The sequence below is a fragment of the Carassius carassius genome, chromosome 3 (assembly GCF_963082965.1).
Source record: "Carassius carassius chromosome 3, fCarCar2.1, whole genome shotgun sequence".
NCBI lineage: Eukaryota > Metazoa > Chordata > Actinopteri > Cypriniformes > Cyprinidae > Carassius > Carassius carassius.
The window spans coordinates 33816964-33840885 of record NC_081757.1 but is presented as its reverse complement, the minus strand read 5'-3'; the positions used below and the strand labels follow the sequence as shown (position 1 = coordinate 33840885).

At 38.9% G+C, this 23922-nt stretch overlaps 1 protein-coding gene across 7 annotated transcripts in view; it reads right to left on the bottom strand.

The window, feature by feature from the left end:
• The window catches only part of LOC132124973 (collagen alpha-1(XXV) chain), a 712477-nt gene that overhangs the window by 86072 nt on the left and 602483 nt on the right, over window positions 1–23922 (bottom strand). For all 7 annotated transcript variants that reach the window (XR_009426824.1, XR_009426827.1, XM_059536150.1 and 4 more), the window contains 6 exons: window positions 23548–23571; window positions 23075–23119; window positions 22861–22905; window positions 12382–12462; window positions 12218–12280; window positions 7342–7392 (listed from right to left, as the gene is read on the bottom strand). Coding sequence is in view for 5 of the 7 variants with exons in the window: in XM_059536150.1 (XP_059392133.1) it covers window positions 7342–7392; window positions 12218–12280; window positions 12382–12462; window positions 22861–22905; window positions 23075–23119; window positions 23548–23571 (309 nt within the window). In the remaining 2 variants the exon portion in view is untranslated. The remainder of the gene's footprint in view (window positions 1–7341; window positions 7393–12217; window positions 12281–12381; window positions 12463–22860; window positions 22906–23074; window positions 23120–23547; window positions 23572–23922) is intronic.

Below are 23922 nucleotides of genomic sequence, written 5' to 3'. Positions count from 1 at the left end.
TACTCCAATTTATGTAATTTATTATAAAACCCTGTCTGTTTACTTAAGTAACAGATATAGGTGTCATGCCATAACATATTTTTAATACGACTGACTTTATATTAAATGTGAGTTTAACATTGAAAGTTAATGTGATATAAATATTGCTACTAATCTTTCATTGTTCAGAAAGAGAGCAAATAACATTTACATTATTAAAGATAATTTTCACTGACAGTCTAGATTTCAATCACTCTCAGAAACTCCCATTAAAATCACTGAAACTGTTAACACTGTGAAATCAATATCTTAATTAAAGATTCGTACACACATCTGCACTTTGTTGTTTCTGACGAGAGAATTCGCCAGAAAGAGGTATTCAGTCAGTGAGCGAGTGAAGGAAGCACCGGCATTTTAGTGATGACTCATCTGAAAGCCTCTGATTGGCCAATGCTTTAATAAGCTCAAAAGAATCATGTGTGATTTGTTATAATGCGTAATGCTGTATAAACGCATCTATCTCTGGCTAAGCGCCAGCAAGCAATCACAGATCTGAATTTAGCAGCTGATAATATGACTCGCTGAACGTACTTGCACCAGTGTGATTGTATTATAATTAATAAAATCTTAATCGGCTATTTTTTGTCTTTTGGAAGCTGCATTCAACTTGACTCCCCTCTGTTATAAGCCACACACGTACAACAAACTAATGTCAGTGGTATCGTGTACTGTAATCGAATGTAGCCCAAGTTATTACCTGTTAAACAGTAGACAGCACACGCGGTGTTCATCTAAATAAGGATCTCCATCGCTAGCAAACAATAACCTATGCAGATTTCAATTCAGTGCAGTTCCAGCCACGTTTTCAACGCTCTTTCTGTTCTTAAACGTTACAACTCCGAGTGAACCACTTCAGACGCTCAGCGCGTGCGGCAGGGAACTGAACGACTCATTCAAACTGATTCATGAACCAATTCACTCGTTTGCCAATTGGTTTGATCAAGCCTTTGAACAGAATTGACTCAAAAGAATGAATCATTCGCGAATGGGCATCGCTCATTGCCCAGAGAAAAGTAGACGGCGCGTTTGGAATAAACTGAAGCATTCGTAACATTTATTGCATTAAGATAAAGTAACGAGAGGAGCGTCGCCCACAGTAACGAAGTAAAAGTACAGATTTTTCCCTAAAAATTTACTCAAGTAAGAGTATAAAGTACCCATCTTTAAATATACTCCGAAAAGTATTCGTTACCCCAAAAAATTATTCAAGTAAATGTAACGAAGTAAATGTAACTCGTTACTACCCACCTCTGTATATATATATATATATATATATATATATAGTGTGAGTCAGAGTAAATTGCGACGCAAATAAAGTTTCATGAACATGCAGCCTTGTACAGAGGACCAACAACCAAGGTCAGGATTTTTAGTTCCAAAACTTCAATTAGCCTGCAGATCGAAATGAAAGCCCCTTAATACATAAGGAAATTGTGTAGTTTTAATGGTTTTCATAATGCCTGTTAAATAACCATAACATGCAGTAAGCCTATGCAGCCTATTCAACTATATCACGTTTTGAAATACATTTTCTAAAATTGTATTTTCTAATAGTTTTTAAAGGAGCATTGCGTAGGTTCTGAAATTTCTAACCGTTACTGACACCAGTGGCCGTTAGAGGAACTGCAGCCAGTGTCATGCTCATTCTCAGAGCGCACAGTCTTTTTTCTTTTTATTTTTACTTACGAGGAGTGTCCGTGGTTGTCTGAATTGTGCTGGAGGCTGGTCGCTTCTTTCCATCCGCAGAGTCCATTTGAAAACACTATTGCCACTGCTTACTATAATGGCTGGCGTGCCGTACGGTTGTAAGCCCAAGTAGACGAGAACGCGCATGACGTCACATTTTGTGAATTTTCGCGCCAATTTGGGCCCGACTCCTCCACACACAATTGAGCCTACAGGCTGATAGAGGCAACCGTGGTGGACAGTCGAGGTGTCATTATTTTTTTTACATCATGGTTGGCTCATACATGTACAAATGAAAACTCTATCTTAAAAATTTGTTTTAAGTAGAAACCTCCACATAGCTCCTTTAAGAATGTTATTATAAAGTTAGTATTGTTTAATTTCATTATTTGATGTCCGTTTACAAAAAAAAAATAATAATAATAATAATAATAATAATTTCTGTCAGTTTGCAAACTGTCCCTTTGCGCCACCTGGCGGTAGTTTCGTGAATGACTTTGTCACACGACTGACTTGCAATTAGCTCTGTAGTCATGCAGTGGCGGTACACTCTGTGATTATAGGTATTTAGTTGTCCAGCTACTGTAAATACATACACACTCAAACTTTTTTTTTTTCACTTTCAAATTCAAAACATAAAAAACATGCCACTGAAACAAAACATCTTTTCCATATGTTCTTTTCATCCAATAGTATGCAACCTTAAACCAAATTGGTGATTTGACCATAAATATAAAGAGTTGTCCATTTTACTCCCCCAGTGATGGAGAGAGACCCATGGCATAATTGGTAACTATATTGTTCAAAATCTCTCTCTCTCTCTCTTTTTTTTCCCAAGGACTCTTGCACTTTGTGTCTGAACAATTACAGACAAATCTGAGAAAATAATAATAATAATTATAAATATATATATATATAATATATATATATATATATTCCCCAGACACGCAATCTTTTCAAAACATTAAATTCTCTCCTCTGCCCCCCTCCATCACCTCCCACCGCTTCTATAACAGCTGATGATTTCTTCAAATTCTTCTCAGATAAAACCAGAACAATCAGTAGTCAATTTTCAGCCCCACACACACAGGACTTCAAAAAAACCACACCCACTGCTAAAACTCCCATCTTCTCCTTCTGTACCCTCACTGAGGCAGAAGTGTCAAAACTTATATTAGGAGTACTCAAACACATCATCAACACATCTCTCCTCACCGGCACCTTCCTCACTACATTCAAGCAGGCTGGGGTAACACCAATGCTCAAAAATCCTACATTAAACACTTCACTTACTTACTTCAGCTACAGACCTGTCTCTCACCTTTCATGCATAGCGGAAACCCTCGAAAGAGTTGTTTTCAACCAGATATAATGGTTTCTTTCACAGAACAACAAACTGGATTCTAACCAGTCAGGTTTCAGGAGTGGCCATTCAATTGAGACTGCACTACTGTCAGTCATGGAAACCCTGCGAACTGCAAAAGCTGATTCCAAATCATCAGTTTGTATTCTGCTGGATCTGTTTGCTGCTTTTGACACTGTCAAACATCAGATCCTCCTGTCTGCCCTCTCATCAGTGGGCATCACAGGGATTCCACTTCACTGGTTTAAATACTATCTCACTGGTAAGTCTTTCAGGGTGGCTTGGGGAGGGAAGGTATCCAAAGCACACCAACTTGTCACTGGGGTTCCTCAGGGATCAATTCTTGGACCCCTCCTCTTCTCCATATACACAACATCAATGGGTCCCATCGTACAGGCACATGGATTTTCCTACCATTTTTCTGTTTTATTACGTGATAGAAGGGCAAACTCATCTAATCTACGGCCTATTATGCATCAAACTAAGATTGCTGTAAAGACACAAAGCACTGCCATCAAGTTAGCTTTTTAAATATTCGCTTGCTAAAAAAAATAAAATAATTTCTGACTCTGGCAAAATATCAGTGTTGCTATTGCTAGATCTCAATGCTGCGTTTGACACTGTCGATCATAACATACTACAAGAGACTGGAAAACTGGGTTGGGCTTTCTGGGATGGTACTCAAATGGTTCAGGTCATACTTAGAAGGGAGAGGTTATGTGAGTATAGGAGAGCATAAGTCTAAGTGGACGTCGATGACATGCGGAGACCCACAAGGCTCAATTCTTGCACCACTCTTGTTTAGCCTATATATGCTCCCACTAAGTCAAATAATGAGAAATAACCAAATTGCATATCACAGCTATGCTGATGATACCCAGATTTACCTAGCCTTGTCTCCAAATGACTACAGCCCAATTGACTCCCTCTGCCAATGTATTGATGAAATTAATTAATAGTTGGATGTGCCAGAACTTTCTTCAGTTAAACAAGTTAGAAACTGAAGTCATTGCATTTGGAAACAAAGATAAAGTTTTCAAGGTGAATGCATACCTTGACACTAGGGTTCAAACAACTAAAAATCAAGTCATGAATATTGGTTTGATTCTGGAGACAGACCTTATTTTCAGTAGTCATGTCAAAGCAGTAACTAAATCATCATACTATCATCTAAAAAACATTGCAAGAATTAGATGTTTTGTTTCCAGTCAAGACTTGGAGAAACTTGTTCATGCCTTTATCATCAGCAGGGTGGACTATTGTAATGGTCTCCTCACCTCCCATTAGACAGCAGCTCATCCAGAACGCTGCAGCCAGGATTTTGACAATAACCAGAAAATCTGAGCATATCACACCAGTCCTCAGGTCCTTACACTGGCTTCCAGTTACATTTAGGATTAATTTTAAAGTACTTTTTCTTGTTTATAAATCACTCAATGACCTAGGACCGAAATATTTTGCAGATATGTTCAGTGAATATAAACCTAATAGACCACTCAGATCAGATTGAGTCAGTTAGAAATACCAAGGGTTCACACAAAACAAGGGGAGTCCGCCTTTAGTTACTATACCGCCCGCAGTTGGAATCAGCTTCCAGAAGAGATCAGATATGCTAAAACATTAACCACTTTTAAATCTAGACTCAAAACTCATCTGTTTAGCTGTGCATTTATTGAATGAGCACTGTGCGATGTCCGAACTGATTGCACTGTATTTTACAGATTCACTGTTTTTTATGTAAAATCATTTTCTATTTTTAACTGTTTTAAATTCATTTTAAATAAGTACATTTTTAAATCATTTTCAAAGTTTTTAATTTTTTTTCTTCATTATTACTTTACTTTTATGTAAAGCACTTTGAATGCGTTGAATTGCCTTGCCTTACCATTGCTATGCTGATGACACACAGCTCTATCTTTCATTTCAACCAGATGATTCAACGGTAGCTACATGGATCTCAGGCTGCCCAGTGGACATCTCAACATGGATGAAAGAATATCACCTACAGCTCAACCTGGCAAAGACTGAGCTTCTTGACTTCCTGCCGTTTTATGTTTTAAAAAAAAAACATTAGGCCTATTTATATATCTGCATCTGCAGTTTAAATGCATCTATGTACCCCCTAATGTACATAAACTGTGTAAATACATGCTATTTCAGATGCAGATTCCAGAAATGTTTTCTTATGTTGGAATGAAAGATACTAAGTACCAGAAGAAGTGCTTCTTATTCTTACCCAAAAATACAAAATAGAAGAAATAGTTAAAACTGAAGACAATCTTGCTACTTAAGCTGTGTATGAGCATTTATATATTTGCTTCTTTTTCATTTTGCATTTACTTGTACTTTTACTTTCAATACTTAAGTACATTTAAGATTTAAAAAATACATTTTGTACTTAAGTACAATAAATATCACATACTTTATGACTTTTACTGAAGTAATATTGTAAACAGTGACTTCAACTTCTACCAAAGTCATCTTCCGGTAAGATATCTGTACTTTTACTTGAGTATGACTTTCAGGTACTTTATACACCACTGACATCAAGGACAGACTTATATTTTTCCTAACATAAGTGAGTTCTTTGCTGCCTTACTTGATACCAGGGATTGGACTGCTGAGGACTGGGGCAAAGTAATTTTCTTTGATGAATCCCCTCTCTGATTGTTTGGGGCATCCGGAATAAAGCTTGTTTGAAGAAGAAAAGGTGAGTGCTACCATTAGTCCTGTGTCATGGCAACAGTAAAGCATCCTGAGACCATTCATGTGTGAGGTTGCTTCTCAGCCAAGGGAGTGGGCTCACTTACAATTTTGCCTTAGGATGCATCCATGAATAAAGAATTGTACAAAAATCCTCCTCAGAGAGCAACTTCTCCCAACCATTCAAGAACAGTTTGGTGATGAACAATGCCTTTTCCAAGGCAAAAGTGATAACTAAGTGGCTTGGGGAACAAAACATCTACATTCTGGAAAAATAAAGGAAACTCCCAAACCTTAATCCCATTGAGATCTTGCGGTCAATTCTCAAGAGGTGGGTGGACAAATAAAAACCCAAAAACTCTGCCAGCATGACAGGGCAAATTGCAGGGGTCATTTTGATGCACGGCTAAAAGGCAGAATGCCGTAACTCAATTTGAGCATTCCAAACAAAGTAAAAGAGCGTTAACTGATGTTATATGGTTTTCTGCTTTGGTTTCTCCAGGGCTTTTCAAAGTTATGGTTGAGACAACCAATAAATTCCTCGGAAAAATAAAACAAAAATTGACTCAAGTTTTGGTGTGAAGCATTACACACCATGGCAGTGTTACAGGTTAGAGGCTGACATACTGAGTGATTTGGATAAGGATGGAGGTTTGTCTACTGAGGCGGCTGAAGAGCTGCCCCACACTACAGATGTAGCTCTCCGTACCACCAAGCAAACTATTGCCAAGTCCCTTAGAATATAGATATATAGAATATAGATATCTGAGGATAGCCATATTCTAGCTCAGCAGCTACTCTCCTTAGTTGGGTATAAGTAACAATCTCTTTGAGCACATATCTAGAGATTTTCTAGTTAGCCTCTTTAGTGATCTTGTGTATCCAGGCTAGTATTGGTCACATAGCATAGCTATCTGGTTTTAACTTGGTTTGGGTGTTCCCCTTTATTTAAATTGGGTTCCCCATTTCTGCCAGGTTATGTGAGCAGCCCAAAGTGAAGTGGCTTGGCCACTTTCTGAGAAAAGGTTAGGTGTATGTCTGTCACTTCTTTGGTGCTCTCTCACCTGGTGGACAGGCACATTTCTCTTTATGTCATAGTTGGAATTTTGTTCCCCATGAGTTTCCTAGAAGGGGAATGTTTTGAGTAAAGCATGTAACACGTGTCTTTCCTTCAGCCTGCCTGTTTCACGTCTCCTTTAAACAACTAAGTTGGTGACATGTTGACCTGCCTAAGATATCACAGGCTATGTGGACCAATAGGATTGGAGTTTTTTCACACGTCCTATATGTGTCTAGAAATCATTTAATAAGTGAGACAATATACAACTAGCTGGTTGTTATAACAGAATAAACTCCTTCAAAACCCCTCAGCTTCGTATCAAGGTCCCGAGTATGTATCAAGGGTTTTTGTTTCAAGCATAAATCACACTGTAATTATTTATGTGTGTGTGTGTTTGAGGGGCAAGAAAAATATCTTAATTCAAGATTATTAAAAAAAAAAAAAAAGTGTTAATATCTTATGCCATTTCCGTTGTGCATTTTTAACTCACCATAGGGCCAGGTGGTCCATGTGGACCAGGTGCTCCAGGGGGCCCAATAATCTGTTAATGTGAGCAAAATTGAAAACTGAAAATGGAATATATAAGTGTGGGTGTGTTTTTGTGACATATCAGGACACAACTTTGTATAATGACATGGGTATGACACAGGTATTGCAAGGAGAGGGTGACTTATGAGGACATAACCCATGTCCCCATTTTTCAAAACGCTTATAAACCATACAGAATGAGTTTTTTTGAGAAAGTAAAAATGCACAGTTTCCTGTGAGGGTTAGGTGTAGGGTTGGTGTAGGGTGATAGAATATACAGTTTGTACAGTATAAAACCATTACACCTATTGGATGTCCCCACTTTTCACAAAAACAAACATACAGTTGTGCTCATAAGTTTACATGTGGAATGTGTGAATTGTTAATAATTTAAACAAAATTAAAGGGATCATGAAAATTGTGTGTAATTTTTCATTTAGTACTGTCATGAATAAGCTATTTCCCATAACAGATGTTTACATATACTCCACAAGACAAAATAATAACTGACTTTATCAAAATGACCCCATTGAAAAGTTTACATACCCTTGAATCTTAATACCATGTGTTGTTTCCTGGATGATCCGCGACTGTTTCTATATTTTGTGATAGTTGTTCATGAGTCCCTCGTTGGTCTTGAGCAGTTCAACTGCCGGGGCAGCTCAACTGAAGGGCAGCTGTCGCCTAATGGTTAGAGCTGGACTAGTAACCTGAAGGTCGCAGGTTCGAGTCTCGGTGCTGGCAGGAGTTGTAGGTGGGAGGGAGTGAATGAACAGCGCTCCCTTCCAGCCTCAATACCCATGGCTGAAGTGCCCTTGAGCAAGGTACTGAATGCCCAGTTGCTCCCTGGGTGCTGGATATACAGGTGCTGGTCATATAATTAGAATATCATCAAAAAGTTGATTTATTTCACTAATTCCATTCAAAAAGTGAAACGTGTATATTATATTTATTCATTACACACAGACTGATATATTTCAAATGTTTATTTCTTCTAATTTTGATGTTTATAACTGACAACAAAGGAAAATCCCAAATGTGCCACACTCTAATCAGGCAATTAACTCAAAAAACCTGCAAAGCCTTTAAATGCTCTCTCAGTCTAGTTCTGTAGGCTACACAAACATGGGGAAGACTGCTGAATTGACAGTTGTCCAAAAGACGACCATTGACACCTTGCACAAGAAGGGCAAGACACAAAAGGTCATTGTAAAAAAGAGGCTGGCTGTTCACAGAGCTCTGTGTCCAAGCACATTAATAGAGAGGCGAAAGGACGGAAAAGATGTGATAGAAAGAAAATGTACAAGCAATAGGGATAACCGCACCCTGGAGAGAATTGTGAAACAAAACCCATTCAAAAATGTGGTGGAGATTCACAAAGAGTGGACTGCAGCTGGTGTCAGTGCTTCAAGAACCACTACGTACAGACGTATGCAAAACATGGGTTTCAGCTGTCGAATTCCTTGTGTCAAGCCACTCTTGAATAACAGACAGCGTCAGAAGCGTCTCGCTTCAAAAAGGACTGGACTGCTGCTGAGTAGTCCAAAGTTATGTGCTCTGATGAAAGTAAATTTTGCACTTCCTTTAGATATCAGGGTCCCAGAGTCTGGAGGAAGAGAGGAGAGGCACACAATTCATGTTTCTTGAGGTCCAGTGTAACGTTTCCACAGTCAGTGATGGTTTGTGGTGCCATGTCATCTGCTGGTGTTGGTCCACTGTGTTTTCTAAGGTCCAAGGTCAACACAGCTGTATACCAGGAAGTTTTAGATCACTTCATGCTTCCTGCTGCTGACCAACTTTATGGAGATGCAGATTTCATTTTCCAACAGGACTTGACCCCAGCACACAGTGCCAAAGCTTCCAGTACCTGGTTTAAGGACCATGGTATCCCTGTTCTTGATTGGCCAGCAAACTCGTCTGACTTTAACCCCATAGAAAATCTATGGGGTATTGGGAAGAGGAAGATGCGAAATGCCAGACCCAACAATGCAGAAGAGCTGAAGGCCACTATCAGAGCAACCTGGGCTCTCATAACACCCTAAAAGTGCCACAGACTGATCGACTCCATGCCACGTCACATTGCTGCAGTAATTCAGGCAAAAGGAGCCCCAACTAAGTAGTGAGTGCTGTACATTTAAAAAAATCCTTTCTTTGTATTGGTCTTAATTTAAATTCTAATTTTCTGAGATACTGAATTTGGGATTTTCCTTAGTTGTCAGTTATAATCATCAAAATTAAAAGAAATAAACATTTAAAATATATCAGTCTGTGTGTAATGAATAAATATAATATACAAGTGTCAATTTTTGAATGGATTTAATTAAATAAATCAACTTTTTGATGATATTCTAATTATATGACCAGCACCTATAGCTGCCCACTGCTCTGTGTGTGTGTTCACTTCTCACTGCTGTGTGTGTGCATTTGGATGGGTTAAATGCAGAGCACCAATTCCGAGTATGGGTATCCATACTTGGCAAATGTCACCACTTTCACTTTATTTTCACTTTGCTGTTCTTTAGAAAAATCCTCCAGCTCTTGCACATTCTTTGGTTTTCCAGCATCCTCTGTTTATCTGAACCCTTTCCAAAAGTGACTGTATGATTTTAAAATCCATATTTTTACACTGAGGACAACTAAGGGACTCATACACAACTATTACAAAAGGTGAAAAAAATTACTGATGCTCAAAAAAGGAACACATTGAATTAATAGCTGGGTAACGTAAACTTCTGAACAGAAGTTTATATATATGCAAACTGTATGATATCTAAAGTACAAATTTATAGTAATTGTGCATTTAATTCTCATATTGTATTTTCAGAAAAGAATAAATCCAATAATTTTTTTTTATATATATATTTCAAGTGTAATTTATGTTGTATTTTGAACCTAATTTATCTTTGTAACAGGCAAAATGTTGACCATAATGATTCATTCAAGGATCAGTTAATGATTCAGGATTCATTAGTTTGAATAAACACTGAAGCAAAATCTATGATTATCTTAGTTAATATTTCAGTATAATTTATTTTTGACAAAACACCCCATGTTTCGGTAGTGACAGCACATTTTCAGTAGTGACAGTAATGCAACCACATGTTACAAGTTAGCAACCACATCACATTACAGAATTTTAACTCACATACTAAAACATACTAAAATACAAAATAATTGCATAAATTGCATAATAACTGTACTAAAATGTAGTTTATTTCAACCAAATATGAAGCTTATGTGTTCCCATTTGTCACTACCAAAACAATTTATGACATGTTTCAGAAGTGACTGTTTAGGTAGTGACAATTTTAGATAATTTTTAACCTATCCTGATGCTAATCAGCACATATAGCTAGCACAGTTTTGAAAAGTGGTATACACATAAAAACTAAATGTTTAGGAATAACTCCCAAAAAGTGTGCTTAATTGCAGAAAAAACGGTAGTGTTCGGTAGTGATGTTCTTTAAACTCACAGACAGATTTTTCAGACTTTTGAACATTTACCTCAAAATGAGGAGACCTATCTACTCACACCTTGCTGATTTGAGAGAGGGGGACACAGGAATGTTTCCTAATCATTAATTAAATATGGTTTACTTTAAATCAGTCTCAGCCAATAGACTAAAACATTAGCAATATTAAAATTTGTGGAACACATTTTTACATAAAGTTTCATAATTTACAAATAAAATATAACATAAATGTATATCTTTTTGAACTTCACTTTTTAAAAGAATCAAAAAGATACTTTTAAAAACAACAATGGAAACACAATGCAAAAATTATTTCAATATTTTCATAAGTTGAAATTTAGGGGTGAGAGTTCAGAACAGCCACCTCCCATTTGAAAGTACCCAATAAATTATGGTTTTATATATATTAAGCTTACTAATATTTTAAATATTATTGTGGGTTTCAATTGATAATAGATGAATCTTAATAAACATGTAAGAGGGCATCATTTTAAATCTGGTGTCACTGAGCATTTTGTGTCTAGCCTGGGACCTGGAGATGGTAGTTCTCTCATTCTCCGCCCATTGTTATTGTTCTCTGCTGGTGTTGGTCCATTGTGTTTTATGAAGTCCTAAAACAATCCAGTTGTCTACCAGGTGATTTTGGAGTACTTTATACTTCCATCTGCTGATAAGCTTTATGCAGATGATGATTTCCTTTTCCAGTAGGAATTTAGCAACTGCTTTCAGTGCCAAAACCACTTCCAAGTGGTTTGCTGATCAGGATATTACTACTGTTTGCTTGATTGGCCAGCCAACATGCCTGACCTGAACCCATTTAGAATCTATGGGATATTTTCAAGAGAAAGATGAGAAACAGTCGATCCAACAATACATACGAGCTGAAGGCTCGATAGTGTCTCAGCAGCAGTGATCTAATATATTTAAATGTTTCACTTTTTTAAATAAGTAAAAAAAAATAGTTTTCATGGTATTCTAATTTTATTTAGATGCACCTCTATGTGTGTATACATACCTTAAAGACGCTGTAGTAAGAATGCTCTTTTGCTTGGTGTTTTGGCCTTTCCAATCCTAAAGCTTTTGTTTATTAACATCCCACAGTTTAATTAAATATTTTGTTTTATTTTAAATCTGGTGTCACTGAGCATTTTGTGTCTAGCCTGGGACCTTAAGATGGTAGTTCTCTCATTCTCCTCCCATTATTATTGTTATTATTTCCCCTAGACTTTAAAAGGGGTATGTAACAGTACTGACATCATGCAAGCTACCACTCTAACAAAGATTACTCCCAGTTTGCTACATCTGTTGTTGACTGTAAGTGCACACACACATTCTTAATTCACATTTTTTTTTGGCTTTACTTACCGAGGGTCCCTGAGGGCCTGGCAAGCCAGTGTCACCTTTATCTCCTTTCAGACCATTCACACCCTGTGGACACATTACCAAGATATGACTTAAACAGTAACAAGCATTGTACATTATGTGAAATTCCACAAGCATAAAAAAATTACATTTTCAGATCATTTTACCTGTAATCCAGGCAGACCCATTGATCCCTTTACTCCTGATATTCCAGGGATTCCCATGTCCCCCTTTGAACCTTTGTGACCCTGAGAACATGTGGATTATATTAAATGTGACATAGGATTAAATAACAATTTAATGTATGGTTAGATGTGGTTTTCCACTGCAGAGTCCACAGGAGAGCTGCCTCCATCCATAAGGACCCCACCCACCCACAACACGGACTCTTCACACTCCTACCCTCAGGACAGAGGTACAGAAGCATAAAATGCAGGATTTACAGACTAAGGAACCCCTTCTTCCCCTCAGTCATTAGACTTTTAAATGGGTTGTCAGTGGACACAGACTAGTCTCACTTATCTCATAGAATAGGTGGACTGAACTGCTACAGCTTGTAGCATTTGTTTAGGACAATTTATGAAAGTTTTTATGTCTTAGAGAGCCTAAAAGGCATTTTCCTTATTTAGACTATAATCAATCAGTTACAAATGTATCTGGTATATGCATGTGTTGTCTGTATGCTTCCCTATTATATTAATTTAGTTACAATGTTTATAGCTATTAGTTAAGCTCTAAATACTAATATTTAGGTGTATGAATGTATCTCTTGTTTAATATCTTCTAGATGTTAGAGGTTTCTTTCTTGGTATCAAAATGATCTACTCTTTATTCATCAAACAATAATGTGCATTATGTGATTGTGAAATGCATCAAACTATTTAGATACAGTTGCTCCTTTACGCTTAAGCAAGATTAAGGAAAACAGTCTGACATTGTGGTATAATGAGCACACTCACACCCTAAAGAGAGCAGCCTGGAAAATGGAGCACAGCTGGAGGAAAACAAAACCTGAGGTATTTTGTATCGCTTGGTGGAAAAGTACACTATCCTACAGAAAAGCATAAAAAACTGCTAGATCTGATTATTTTTTGTCTCTTTTAGAAGAAAACAAAGATAACCCCAGGTATTTATTCAATACAGTGGATAAATTAACAAAAATAAAGCATCAACAGGTGTTGACATTTCCCAACAGCACAGAAGTGATGACTTTATGAACCACTTTACTACAAGATCGATACTATTACAGATAAAATTGTAAGCATGCAGCCGTCAGCTATAGTATCGCATCAGACAGTGCACTATAGATCCCTTGAGGAACAGTTCCACTCATTCTCTACCATAGGAGAGGAAGAATTGTATAAACTTGTTAAATCATCTAAACCAACAACATTTACATTTAATCATTTAGTAGACGCTTTTATTCAAAGCGACTTACAAATGAGAACAATAGAAGCAATCGGACCAACAAGAGAACAACAACAGCATACAAGTGCCATGACAAGTCTCAGTTAGTCTAGTACAGAACACATAGCAAGGTTTTTTTAAGAACATGATAGACAAGAAAAGAAAAGGTAAGTTAAGTGCTAATATTAGTTGGTTAAGGGTTGGTGAAAAAGATGAGTTTGTTTTTTGAAAATGAGTAAAGACTCAGCTGTTCCACCAGCTGGGCACAGTCCAGCAAAAGGCCCCACAAGGCGTCGTTCACTTGCAGAGTGCAAACTTCTGGAGGGCACTGTAGCATATCAGACCCGAACCAGACAAATTAAAGATTCGATCAGGACCATGGTTGAAACATGCCGAATTCCTCAAAAAAGGCAACAGGATGTTGTAAATCAATTCCTAGTGCCACAAGTCAGAAGCAAGTCCACTAACCAGCCAACTCTTTCACAGAACAGATTTCAACATTAACACCATTAGAACAATTATTGACAATTTCAATTCAAAAAAGAGACTGTCCAATTTTTGGGCAATTAATCAAAATTGATGGTCAAAGAGATGCACAACCTGACCATCACATGTAAACCCATGAGAGTATTCAAGATATTTGGATTGACTGCCCCCAACTAGAAGAACCAGACTGAAATTCCTAAGGGGATCTTTTAACCTCTGGTCTCCACAGAACATCCTTATGTCCGAGAATGGCACAGGAACTGTCTTTTATAGATGTAGATGCACCAAAATGAACTCAAAAAAGACTTCTAAATGAATATCAGTCCATTGCTTAACTCCATATTCATTTATATGTAACCCAAACATTTGACTATCATGTTTATAATCACTTATTGTGTATGTATTTTAATAACTATTGGATAGCTTAAGGATTCATATTCATGTTTAGTATGTATGTGTTTGAAATATGTTTGCTTGAAACGTTTTTAACCATCAGTTATTTGTCAAATGTATCATATTCTTGTTATAGGAATCACGTCCAAAATTATACCCTGCAAGAAAATTCAGACCACGTGCTTGATATGATAACATATGATTTATGATACTCCCAACAAAGACAATATCAAATTGGTCAAGACAACATTTGAGGTGTGGCCAAAAGGCCAGTTTAAATACTCAGGGCACCATAAAATTTTACTCTTAGTGTTTGCTTCTTAGCTTTTGCTATCAGTCATGCCTGCTTTTAGTTTTTAGCTTTTGCTCTTATCCATGCTTTTAGTCATCAGTTTTAGCATTCTTTGAGCGTGGTTCCAGCATGCTTTGGCCTGCATGCCTGCTGCTACTTAGCCCCGATGAGAAGAAACACCACCTAGTCTCGTCAAACTTTACTTCTGTTCTTTTAGTTTTTTTTCTTTTCCATTTGAGAGTTTCTTGTTCTGAGTTAAGTTTTGTAACGCCATGTCTCTGAGTCTGACTTCGAGTGCCCGTTCAACTTCAGCCAGCCCACATCTGCGCGTCTTCAGCCAACGCTGAACCATGGGTTTCCCAAGACGTCACTTCAACAACTACTGAAATTCCAGCCAAACAGCAACCTCGGGAAACCGCCTTTTCAACTATAACAAAGGGAACCCCTTTACACAGGCAACGCAAGTTCCTCCAGTCTTATATCTGTACTGGTGTATCTAATATAATTTTAACCTCATTGATGAACTCAATGCGAGGGTTAATTAAGTGATTGATGGTTGTTCATGTCTATGCAATTTCACTTATTGCTGTAAACTTGGGATTTCACATTTTCATTCTCTTAAACTCATACAACTTGTGTGAATGTGTGAGTGCGTGTGCTTATGTGTTAGATTAGTTTATATAGATTTATCTAATAAAGCCTTATTCATATTGAAAAGAAAAGTATCTTGTGTTTTGTGCTTACAAGTTAATGTTTTAAACTGCCGATCTTGTTACTGTGCTAATTAATAGTGTTTTCACAATATTTTGTAAATTAATATCCAGTGCAGATTTTATGTTAAATGGCTCATTCAGTGAATCGCAGGGCGTCTCAGTGATCAGCCGTGAAACAGTGATTTTGTTCAAATTCCCTTTAAAATCTTAAATGATTCAATTTGAGTTAAATTGACCTGTTTCCCTTACAGCACATAAGATTGAACTAGTGAGTTTAGGTACGTTGGTGCCGTGCTAGTGGTGGTCTTGTAGGCAAGCATCAGTACCTTGAATGTGATGTGAGCGCTTACTAGCCAGTGTAACCTGATTAGGAGAGGAGTAACGTAAGCTTTTTTTTTGTCAGATTGAAGACATCCCTCACTGCTGCATTCTGGATCAGTTGCAGAGGCTTGATAGTACATGCAGGAAGACCTGCCAGGAGAGCATTACAATAGTCCAGTCTGGAGAGAACAAGAGCTTGGACAAGAAGTTGGGTTGCTTGCTCTGACAGGAAGGGTCTAATCTTCCTAATGTATAAGGCAAATCTGCAGGACCGGGTCATTGTAGCAATATGGTCTGTGAAGCTTAACTGATGGTCCATCACAACTCCTAGGTTTCAGGCTGTCCTGGAAGCAGTTATGGTTGACAAACCCAGCTGTATAGAGAAGTTGTGATGAAATGATGGGTTAGCTGGAACCACCAGCAGTTCTTAGTAAGGTTGAGCTGAAGGTGATGGTCATTCATCCAGCTAGACATCTCACTCAGACAGGCTAAACTGCAAGCAACTACCATCAGGTCATCTGGTTGGAATGAGAAGTAGAGTTGAGTGTCATCAGCATAGCAGTGATAAGAAAAGACATGCTTCTGAATGACGGATCCTAATGACGTCATGTAGATGAAGAAGAGAAGTGGTCCAAGTACTGAGCCTTGAGGAACCCCAGTAGCAAGTTGTTGTGATTTAGAAACTTCACCACTCCAAGGCACCCTGAAGGATCTATCAGAGAGGTAGGACTTAAACCACAGGAGTGTGGTTCCAGAGACGCCCATCTTTCTGTGGGTGGACAGGCGAATCTGGTGGTTAACTGTGTCAAAAGCAGCAGACAGGTCCAGCAAGATGAGTACTGAAGATTTTGAAGCTGCTTTTGGCAGTCGCAGGGCTTCAGTAACCTAGAGCAGGACAGTCTCAGTTGAGTGGCCGCTTTTGAAACCAGATTGGTTGCTGTCCAGGAGGTTGTTCTGTACGAGGAACATAGAGAGCTGGCTAAACACAGCTCGCTCAAGTGTCTTTGAAATTAATGGAAGAAGGGAAACCGGTCTGTAGTTTTCTAGAAGTGCTGGATTTAGAGATGGTTTCTTAAGCAGTGGGCTTACCCGAGCCTGTTTAAGTGGTTAGGGAACTGTTCCAGATTGAAGAGAGGAGTTGATAATTTGAGTAAGTGAAGGTATGTCTGAAGAAGAAATTGCTTGAAGGAGGTGAGTGGGGATCGGATCAAGTATACAACAAGTAGGATGATTGGACAGGATAAGTTTGGAAACGTCCATCTCTGAGAGTGGAGAGAAGGAGGAGAGAGAGTGTTCATTAGTCATTGTGAAGTTATCCTCAGTCTGCAGAATTGGTCACTGATGGTTCTTGTCTTATTTGTGAAGAAAACTGCAAAGTCAGCTGTAAGAGTCGATTGGAGGAGGAGGTGGAGGCAGATTAAGAAGAGAAGAGAACATTTTGAATGTTAGACCCTATTCCATCTAAGCTCCTAAAAGAGGTGCTTCCCTTGAGGAGAACTGACTCCCCCAACTGAGCCTGGTTTCTCCCAAGGTTTTTTTTCTCCATTCTGTCACCGATGGTCTTGGTTCCTTGATGCTGTCGCCTCTGGCTGGCTTAGTTGGGGACACTTAATTTCCAGCGATTTCCTCAACTTGATTGCACAGATTCTATTTAAACTGAACTGAGCTGGATGACGGCATCACTGAATTCAATGATGAACTGCATTTTTGCACTATTGACACACTATTTTGCTATTTAATGATGTTCAGTTGCTTTGTTAAAATCTGTACTGTCAAAAGCGTTTTTCCTGATAACCCCCGAAAAGAACTTAAATTACACTTTCAGTTTTGATCGTACAGATAAGAGCAATGATACATCAATCGAATCTGTAAAGGATTTCCTTTTTTTTGTATACAGACATTATAACAACAGAACTTTGTGCACTTATAAAATAAAGATAACAAACAAGGTGTAATGTCTGCAGCCTTTGTCTGTGCTGATCTTCATTTACAAACACGTCATTAAAATTAACTGTAACTCCATGAATACTCAACGAAGAGACATGAGAGAGATATCTATAGAAAGAAAAAAAGGATGAAGCACTTTATTCAGCAGAGATCATAAACATGAGTAAGTCTCTTTTTATTTATTTATATACTTGTACTAGTTTTCACATAACGTGCAAACATTTTACTAGTTAGACTCTTTCCAAAGACTTTTTCAAAACTATAGTTCCTGACTAAATGTATAATCAAGTGAAATATTATGAAGTTTCAAAAACAATATACAATACTATACAATTCAAAAGCTTGATGTAAATAATATAAATGTAACAAATAAATGTAACTGTAACAAATGTAACAAAATGCTGTTCTTTCAATTTATCCCCCCTAAAAAAACTGGACAAAATATTCTCAGCTCTTTTCAACATTAATAATAATAATAATAATAATAATAATAATAATGATAATAATAACAATATTTTTTTTTTGTAAAAAAAATAAGATTGTTAAAAGGATTTCTGAAGGATTGTGTGACTGGAGTAATGATGCAAACAATTCAGTTTGAAAGTCAGCTTTGATTGTTTCTAATTGTCACAGTGTCTGGTCTGTGTTTCCCTGGGTGTCCACTAGTGGTCTCACTTCCCAATAGGCACCCCACTGCAGGCACTACATTTCCCACAAAGCCTTGTCCCTTCATCACGGTTAATTGCACACCTGTTAGTTGCACTCAGCTGTCTTCTCTTCCATCGTCATCACCTGTCCATATATACCAGCCTGTCTTATTCTGTTTCATGGAGTCCTTGTTTTTCGTCACCCGGTTTTCTTGCGTTCCCTTGTGTTTTCTAGTTTCTTGTTTTTCTTGTTTATGGACTGTTTCTGTGTTATGACCACTTGCCTGTTCTTGGATTACGATTTTTGGAGTACCCCATTGAATACACTGCTATTGGATCTCTCGTTTCCTGTGATCAATCATTACAGAAGGACTCCATCATGCCCAGATCCAGCGGTGTGGGACTTCGTATCCGTTCCCCAGCCAGTGTGGAGGAGCGGAGGGCGAGGTTCCAAAACCTAACCACCCTTCATCAAAAGGGGAGTGAGGTGGGTGGCTTGGCGCAAATGTTCTGGAACATGGCAGTAGGAATGGGGTATAATGATGAGGACCTGAAAGACTTATTCAACGCCTGTCTGGATAACCCTGTGCCAGAATGGGAAATGAATGAGCTGGAGATCTTGGATTTTTGGGGGTTCATAATGTACCTGCAACATCGGTCTCAGTGGGATACCCCAGCCACACCTGTCTCTCCAGGTGTGAAGGCCGACTCTAGACAGGTGTCTCCAGACAATATGGCCGCCAGCCCAGCGCCACTGCACAAGGTGGTCGTCAGCCCAGCAACCCTGCACAACATGGCCGCCAGCCCAGCACCACAACACTAGGTGACCGCCAAGCCAGAGCCACTGCGCAAGATGGCCGCCGGCCCAGCGCCACTGCGCAAGATGGCCGCCAGCCCAGCGCCACTGCACAAGATGGCCGCTGACCCAGCGCCACTGCACAAGGTGGCCACCAGTCCAGTGCCACAGCACAAGTTGGTCGCCGACCCAGCGCCACAGCACCAGATGGCCGCCGGCCCACGATGCACAAGATGGCAGCCACAGGTGACCCTCCAGAGTCGAGTCAGGTTCCCGTTGACCCTCCAGAGTCGAGTCAGGTTCCCGTTGACCCTCCAGAGTCGAGTCAGGTCCCCGTTGACCCTCCAGAGTCGAGTCAGGTCCCCGTTGACCCTCCAGAGTCAAGTCAGGTCCCCGTTGACCCTCCAGAGTCGAGTCAGGTCCCCGTTGACCCTCCAGAGTTGAGTCAGGTCCCTGTTGACCCTCCAGAGTCAGGTCAAGTCACCGTTTACAATCATGAGTCAGGCACTACCACATTTAGACCTCAGAAGTTAAGTCACTAATGATTCTTATGAGCAAAGGCATGTCAACGTTGATCTTCATGAGCAAAGTCAACTCACCATTGATCTTCATGAGCAAAGTCAAGTCACCGTTGATATTCCTGAACCCAGTCAAATCACCACGGATCTTTGATATACTACCAGAGCCCCTTCATGTCTCTGCTGAACTACCAGAGCTTCTCCATGTCTCTGCTGAACTACCAGAGCTTCTCCACGTCTCTGCTGAACTACCAGAGCCTCTCCACGTCTCTGCTGAACTACCAGAGCCTCTCCACGTCTCTGCTGAACTACCAGAGCCTCTCCACGTCTCTGCTGAACTACCAGAGTCTCCCCACGTCTCTGCGGAACTACCAGAGCTTCTTCACATCTCTGCGAAACTTCCAGAGCCTCGTCACATCTCAGCCGAACTTCCTGAGCGCTTGACTTATCCCGTCATGGCCATGGAGGCCATCCAGGAACTCACCGCCTGCCCTGTCATGGCCATGGAGACCATCTCCTCAGGGCCATGGAGGCCACCCTTAACCTGTTCATGTTGTCTATTTCAGGCTTGCCTAACCAGACTTGATCTCCTGTGCCATCGATCCCACTGTGGTGGTCTTCTGCACCGCCCTGGTGGGCTTCTGTCTCGACCGCACGGCTGTGGTGGTCTTCTGCACCGCCCTGGTGGCTTCTGTCTCGACCGCACGGCTGTGGTGGTCTTCTGCGCCACCCTGGTGGGCTTCTGTCTCGACCGCACGGCTGTGGTGGTCTTCTGCACTGCCCTGGTGGGCTTCTGTCTCGACCGCACGGCTGTGGTGGTCTTCTGCGATGCCCTGGTGGGCTTCTGTCTCGACTGCACGGCTCCAGTTCCACCTGCTCCACCCCCTGGACTTTCTGTTTTTTTTACTTCCTGTCTCTGTTTCCCGCTATGGACCTGGCCCTCCGTCCCTCCCCCTTATCTTCCACCAGTCCACCTCCCTCCTGGTCTCTGTGTTCCTTGGTTTGTTTTTGTGTTCGATGAAGCATCTGGTAGCTGCTCCTTAGAGGAGGGGGTAATGTCACAGTGTCTGGTCTGTGTTTCCCTGGGTGTCCAATAGTTGTCTCACTTCCCCATAGGCACCCCATAGGCACCCCACTGCAGGCACTACATTTCCCACAAAGCCTTCATCGCGGTAAATTGCACACCTGTTAATTGCACCTAGCTGTCTTCACTTTCATCGTCATCACCTGTCCATATATACCAGCCAGTCTCATTCTGTTTCATCGAGTCCTTGTTTTCCATCACCCGGTTTTCTCGCGTTCCCTTGTGTTTTCTAGTTTCTTGATTTTCTTGTTTCTGGACTGTGTCTGTGTTATGACCTCTTGCCTGTTCTTGGATTACGATTTTTGGATTACCTCATTAAATACACTGCTATTGGATCTCTCGCTTCCTGTGTTCAGTCGTTACACTAATAAACTGTTTAACTGCACTACCAAGTGGATATTAAATTATTTTGTGGGATAATTAAATATATTCTAAATAAACTACAAACGTAAAATGATATAGATTTATTTTGTCTTCACATTCTTTCTTGTAACTCCTTCCTCTCAGACACACAGCTGACAGAACGGCTCATTATGCAGCTCATTACGCAGGCCTTTGTCTTCTCAGGTGTAAATCACAATGATATTCATGATAGTTAACGCCTACTCGCATATGACTTTTACCAACAAAAGTATCTTCGAAAATTTAAATCAATATATTGTTTTCTGTAAGTGAGTAAACAAGATGATTTTCACATAATTTAGAAATAAAAATTCTAGGCTACAAGCTCCAGTTCTCAAAAATCCCGGGAACTATTGTTCTATATGCGTTTTATTGCCTTATTCAAGTGTTTTAACATTTTTAGTTTTTCACTAACCACACATAACATTTTTTTTTCTCAAAAACACAATCATGTACATACATGCTGCTCATATATTATTATACCCAAGTTTGTGCTGATTACAGTGAGATTAGACTTTAGCCATTTAGATGTGTATAAGAAACTGAAAAAAGCTCAAATGTCAGGGCATGACAAAACTTCTCCAGGCCCCAAAAATACCCTTAGACTCCAGAGGGTTAAATGTTTGATATGTTATCTATGTTGTATTCTGAATAAAATATTGACATTTGAAACTTTTTATTCACAATTTGTATAGTGTCCCAATTTGGTTTGTACATTCTTCCCTTTTGAGTTAACTTGCTACAAGCTCAATTAACACATTCGTAAATTTTACAGCAGCTATTATTATTATGTAACTGCCACAGGCTACTGTATTTTTGTTTTATACATAAGTCAATATTACACACTTGCACAGAGATATTCTACATACCGTATTTTTCGGTCTATAAGTCGCACCTGGGTATAAATCGCATCAGTCCAAAAATACGTCATGACGAGGAAAAAACATATATAAGTCGCACTGGACTATAAGTCGCATTTATTTAGAACCAAGAACCAAGAGAAAACATTACCGTCTACAGCCGCAAGAAGGCGCTCTATGTTTTCAGTGTAGACTACATTATCACTGAGCAGCATAGAGTGCCCTCTCGCGGCTGTAGACGGTAATGTTTTCTCTTAGTTCATTTCTCTCTGTTCATGTCAAATTAATTTCGATAAATAAGTCGCACCTGACTATAAGTCGCAGGACCAGCCAAACTATGAAAAAAAGTGTGACTTATAGTCCGGAAAATACTGTATTACTGCTACATGTAAACAAGTTACTGTTACTACGTTACAATATTATTGTCTTATCAAAATTGCATTTTACAATATTATTTTGCAAAAATTTATATTGCACACTCGCACAAACAGATGTGCATAGTCTATATTTCTATACACATAATCTATATTTCTACATTTGCAACATAACTTTATTATGTTTGTTTGTGTGTATGTGTGTTTTTTTCTCTATTTTTACCAAGACAAGTGTTTGCACTTGTCTTGGTATTCAATGTGGACAGCAAAGAAATAATTGTATTGTACATGGAAACTTGTTTTCCTCATTGTTCACATGGCAATAAACTCTTTGAATCCTTGATGATATGTGTCACACAAAATAGACAATAGAAGCTGGACAATTAGAACATTTTAGTCCTCTTACCCTTTCACCATCCAGGCCAGGAAGTCCAGGAACACCCTGATCACCCTGTGAAAGGCAAAAATACTTATTTATAGGCTGAAATGAACTGTAATCACATTAGGATCTTTGACTTAACAATGTTCGCAGTCACAAACACATAAAATGCTAGACTCTCACATAAGAACCTCATTTAATTCCCCATAATGGCCACATTGTTAATATATTAAGTTGTTACCTTCATCCCCTTTGGTCCAATTGGTCCAGGAGGCCCAGGGGGACCCTAAGTCAAAATAATAAATAAAAGAAGAACATAAGAAAAATTATAATGTGAAGATAAATGCACCAAATATTTATTCATTTATTTGTTTGTTTGTTTTGTAAAGATGCACATAACGAATGTCAAATTACACTTGCATCACACAAGGGACACATTTCTCACACATTTTCTGTTATATACAAAACATGACACTAGAGAGACTGAACAACATTCACACACTTTGATGCTTGTTATTAAATTAAGTCTTTATCTCAAGTCAGATAAAACAAATGTTAATAAAAACTGGTACAGCAACACAAAAATCTTTCATCAATAAGGCATCTTTAAGAGAATTAGCAGTATTATGGGAGACATTTTTATGAAAGTACTGAATTCATGCTGATCAAAATACAGCACATATATAACACACAGTCAAAACAGAGATGAATTACCGTAACTGTAATAGTAGTTATCTTCTGTAGTCGGTCAGGAAGGAGGGAAGGTAAAAGATATGATTACAGTTATGCATCAGACCAACCTGTGTGTTATGCTTTCTGTCTGTGCCCATTACTTTTCAAGCCCAACATAAAACACACTGGTGAACGTTATCCATTATGCATTGTTGGGTGTGAATTGGAATTATTTAAAAGTTAATTCAATGTGAACAGTCAGACTGAAGTTCATCCTATTTTATGTCAATCCTTACTTTCAGTCATAATTCTTCTTAATTACTTCATCATATATTAGGAATTGAGCACTTTGGCTTGTGATATGAAAGGTGTCTTAACTTACAGGTTAGAAATATGATTTCCAATGAAAGACAATAA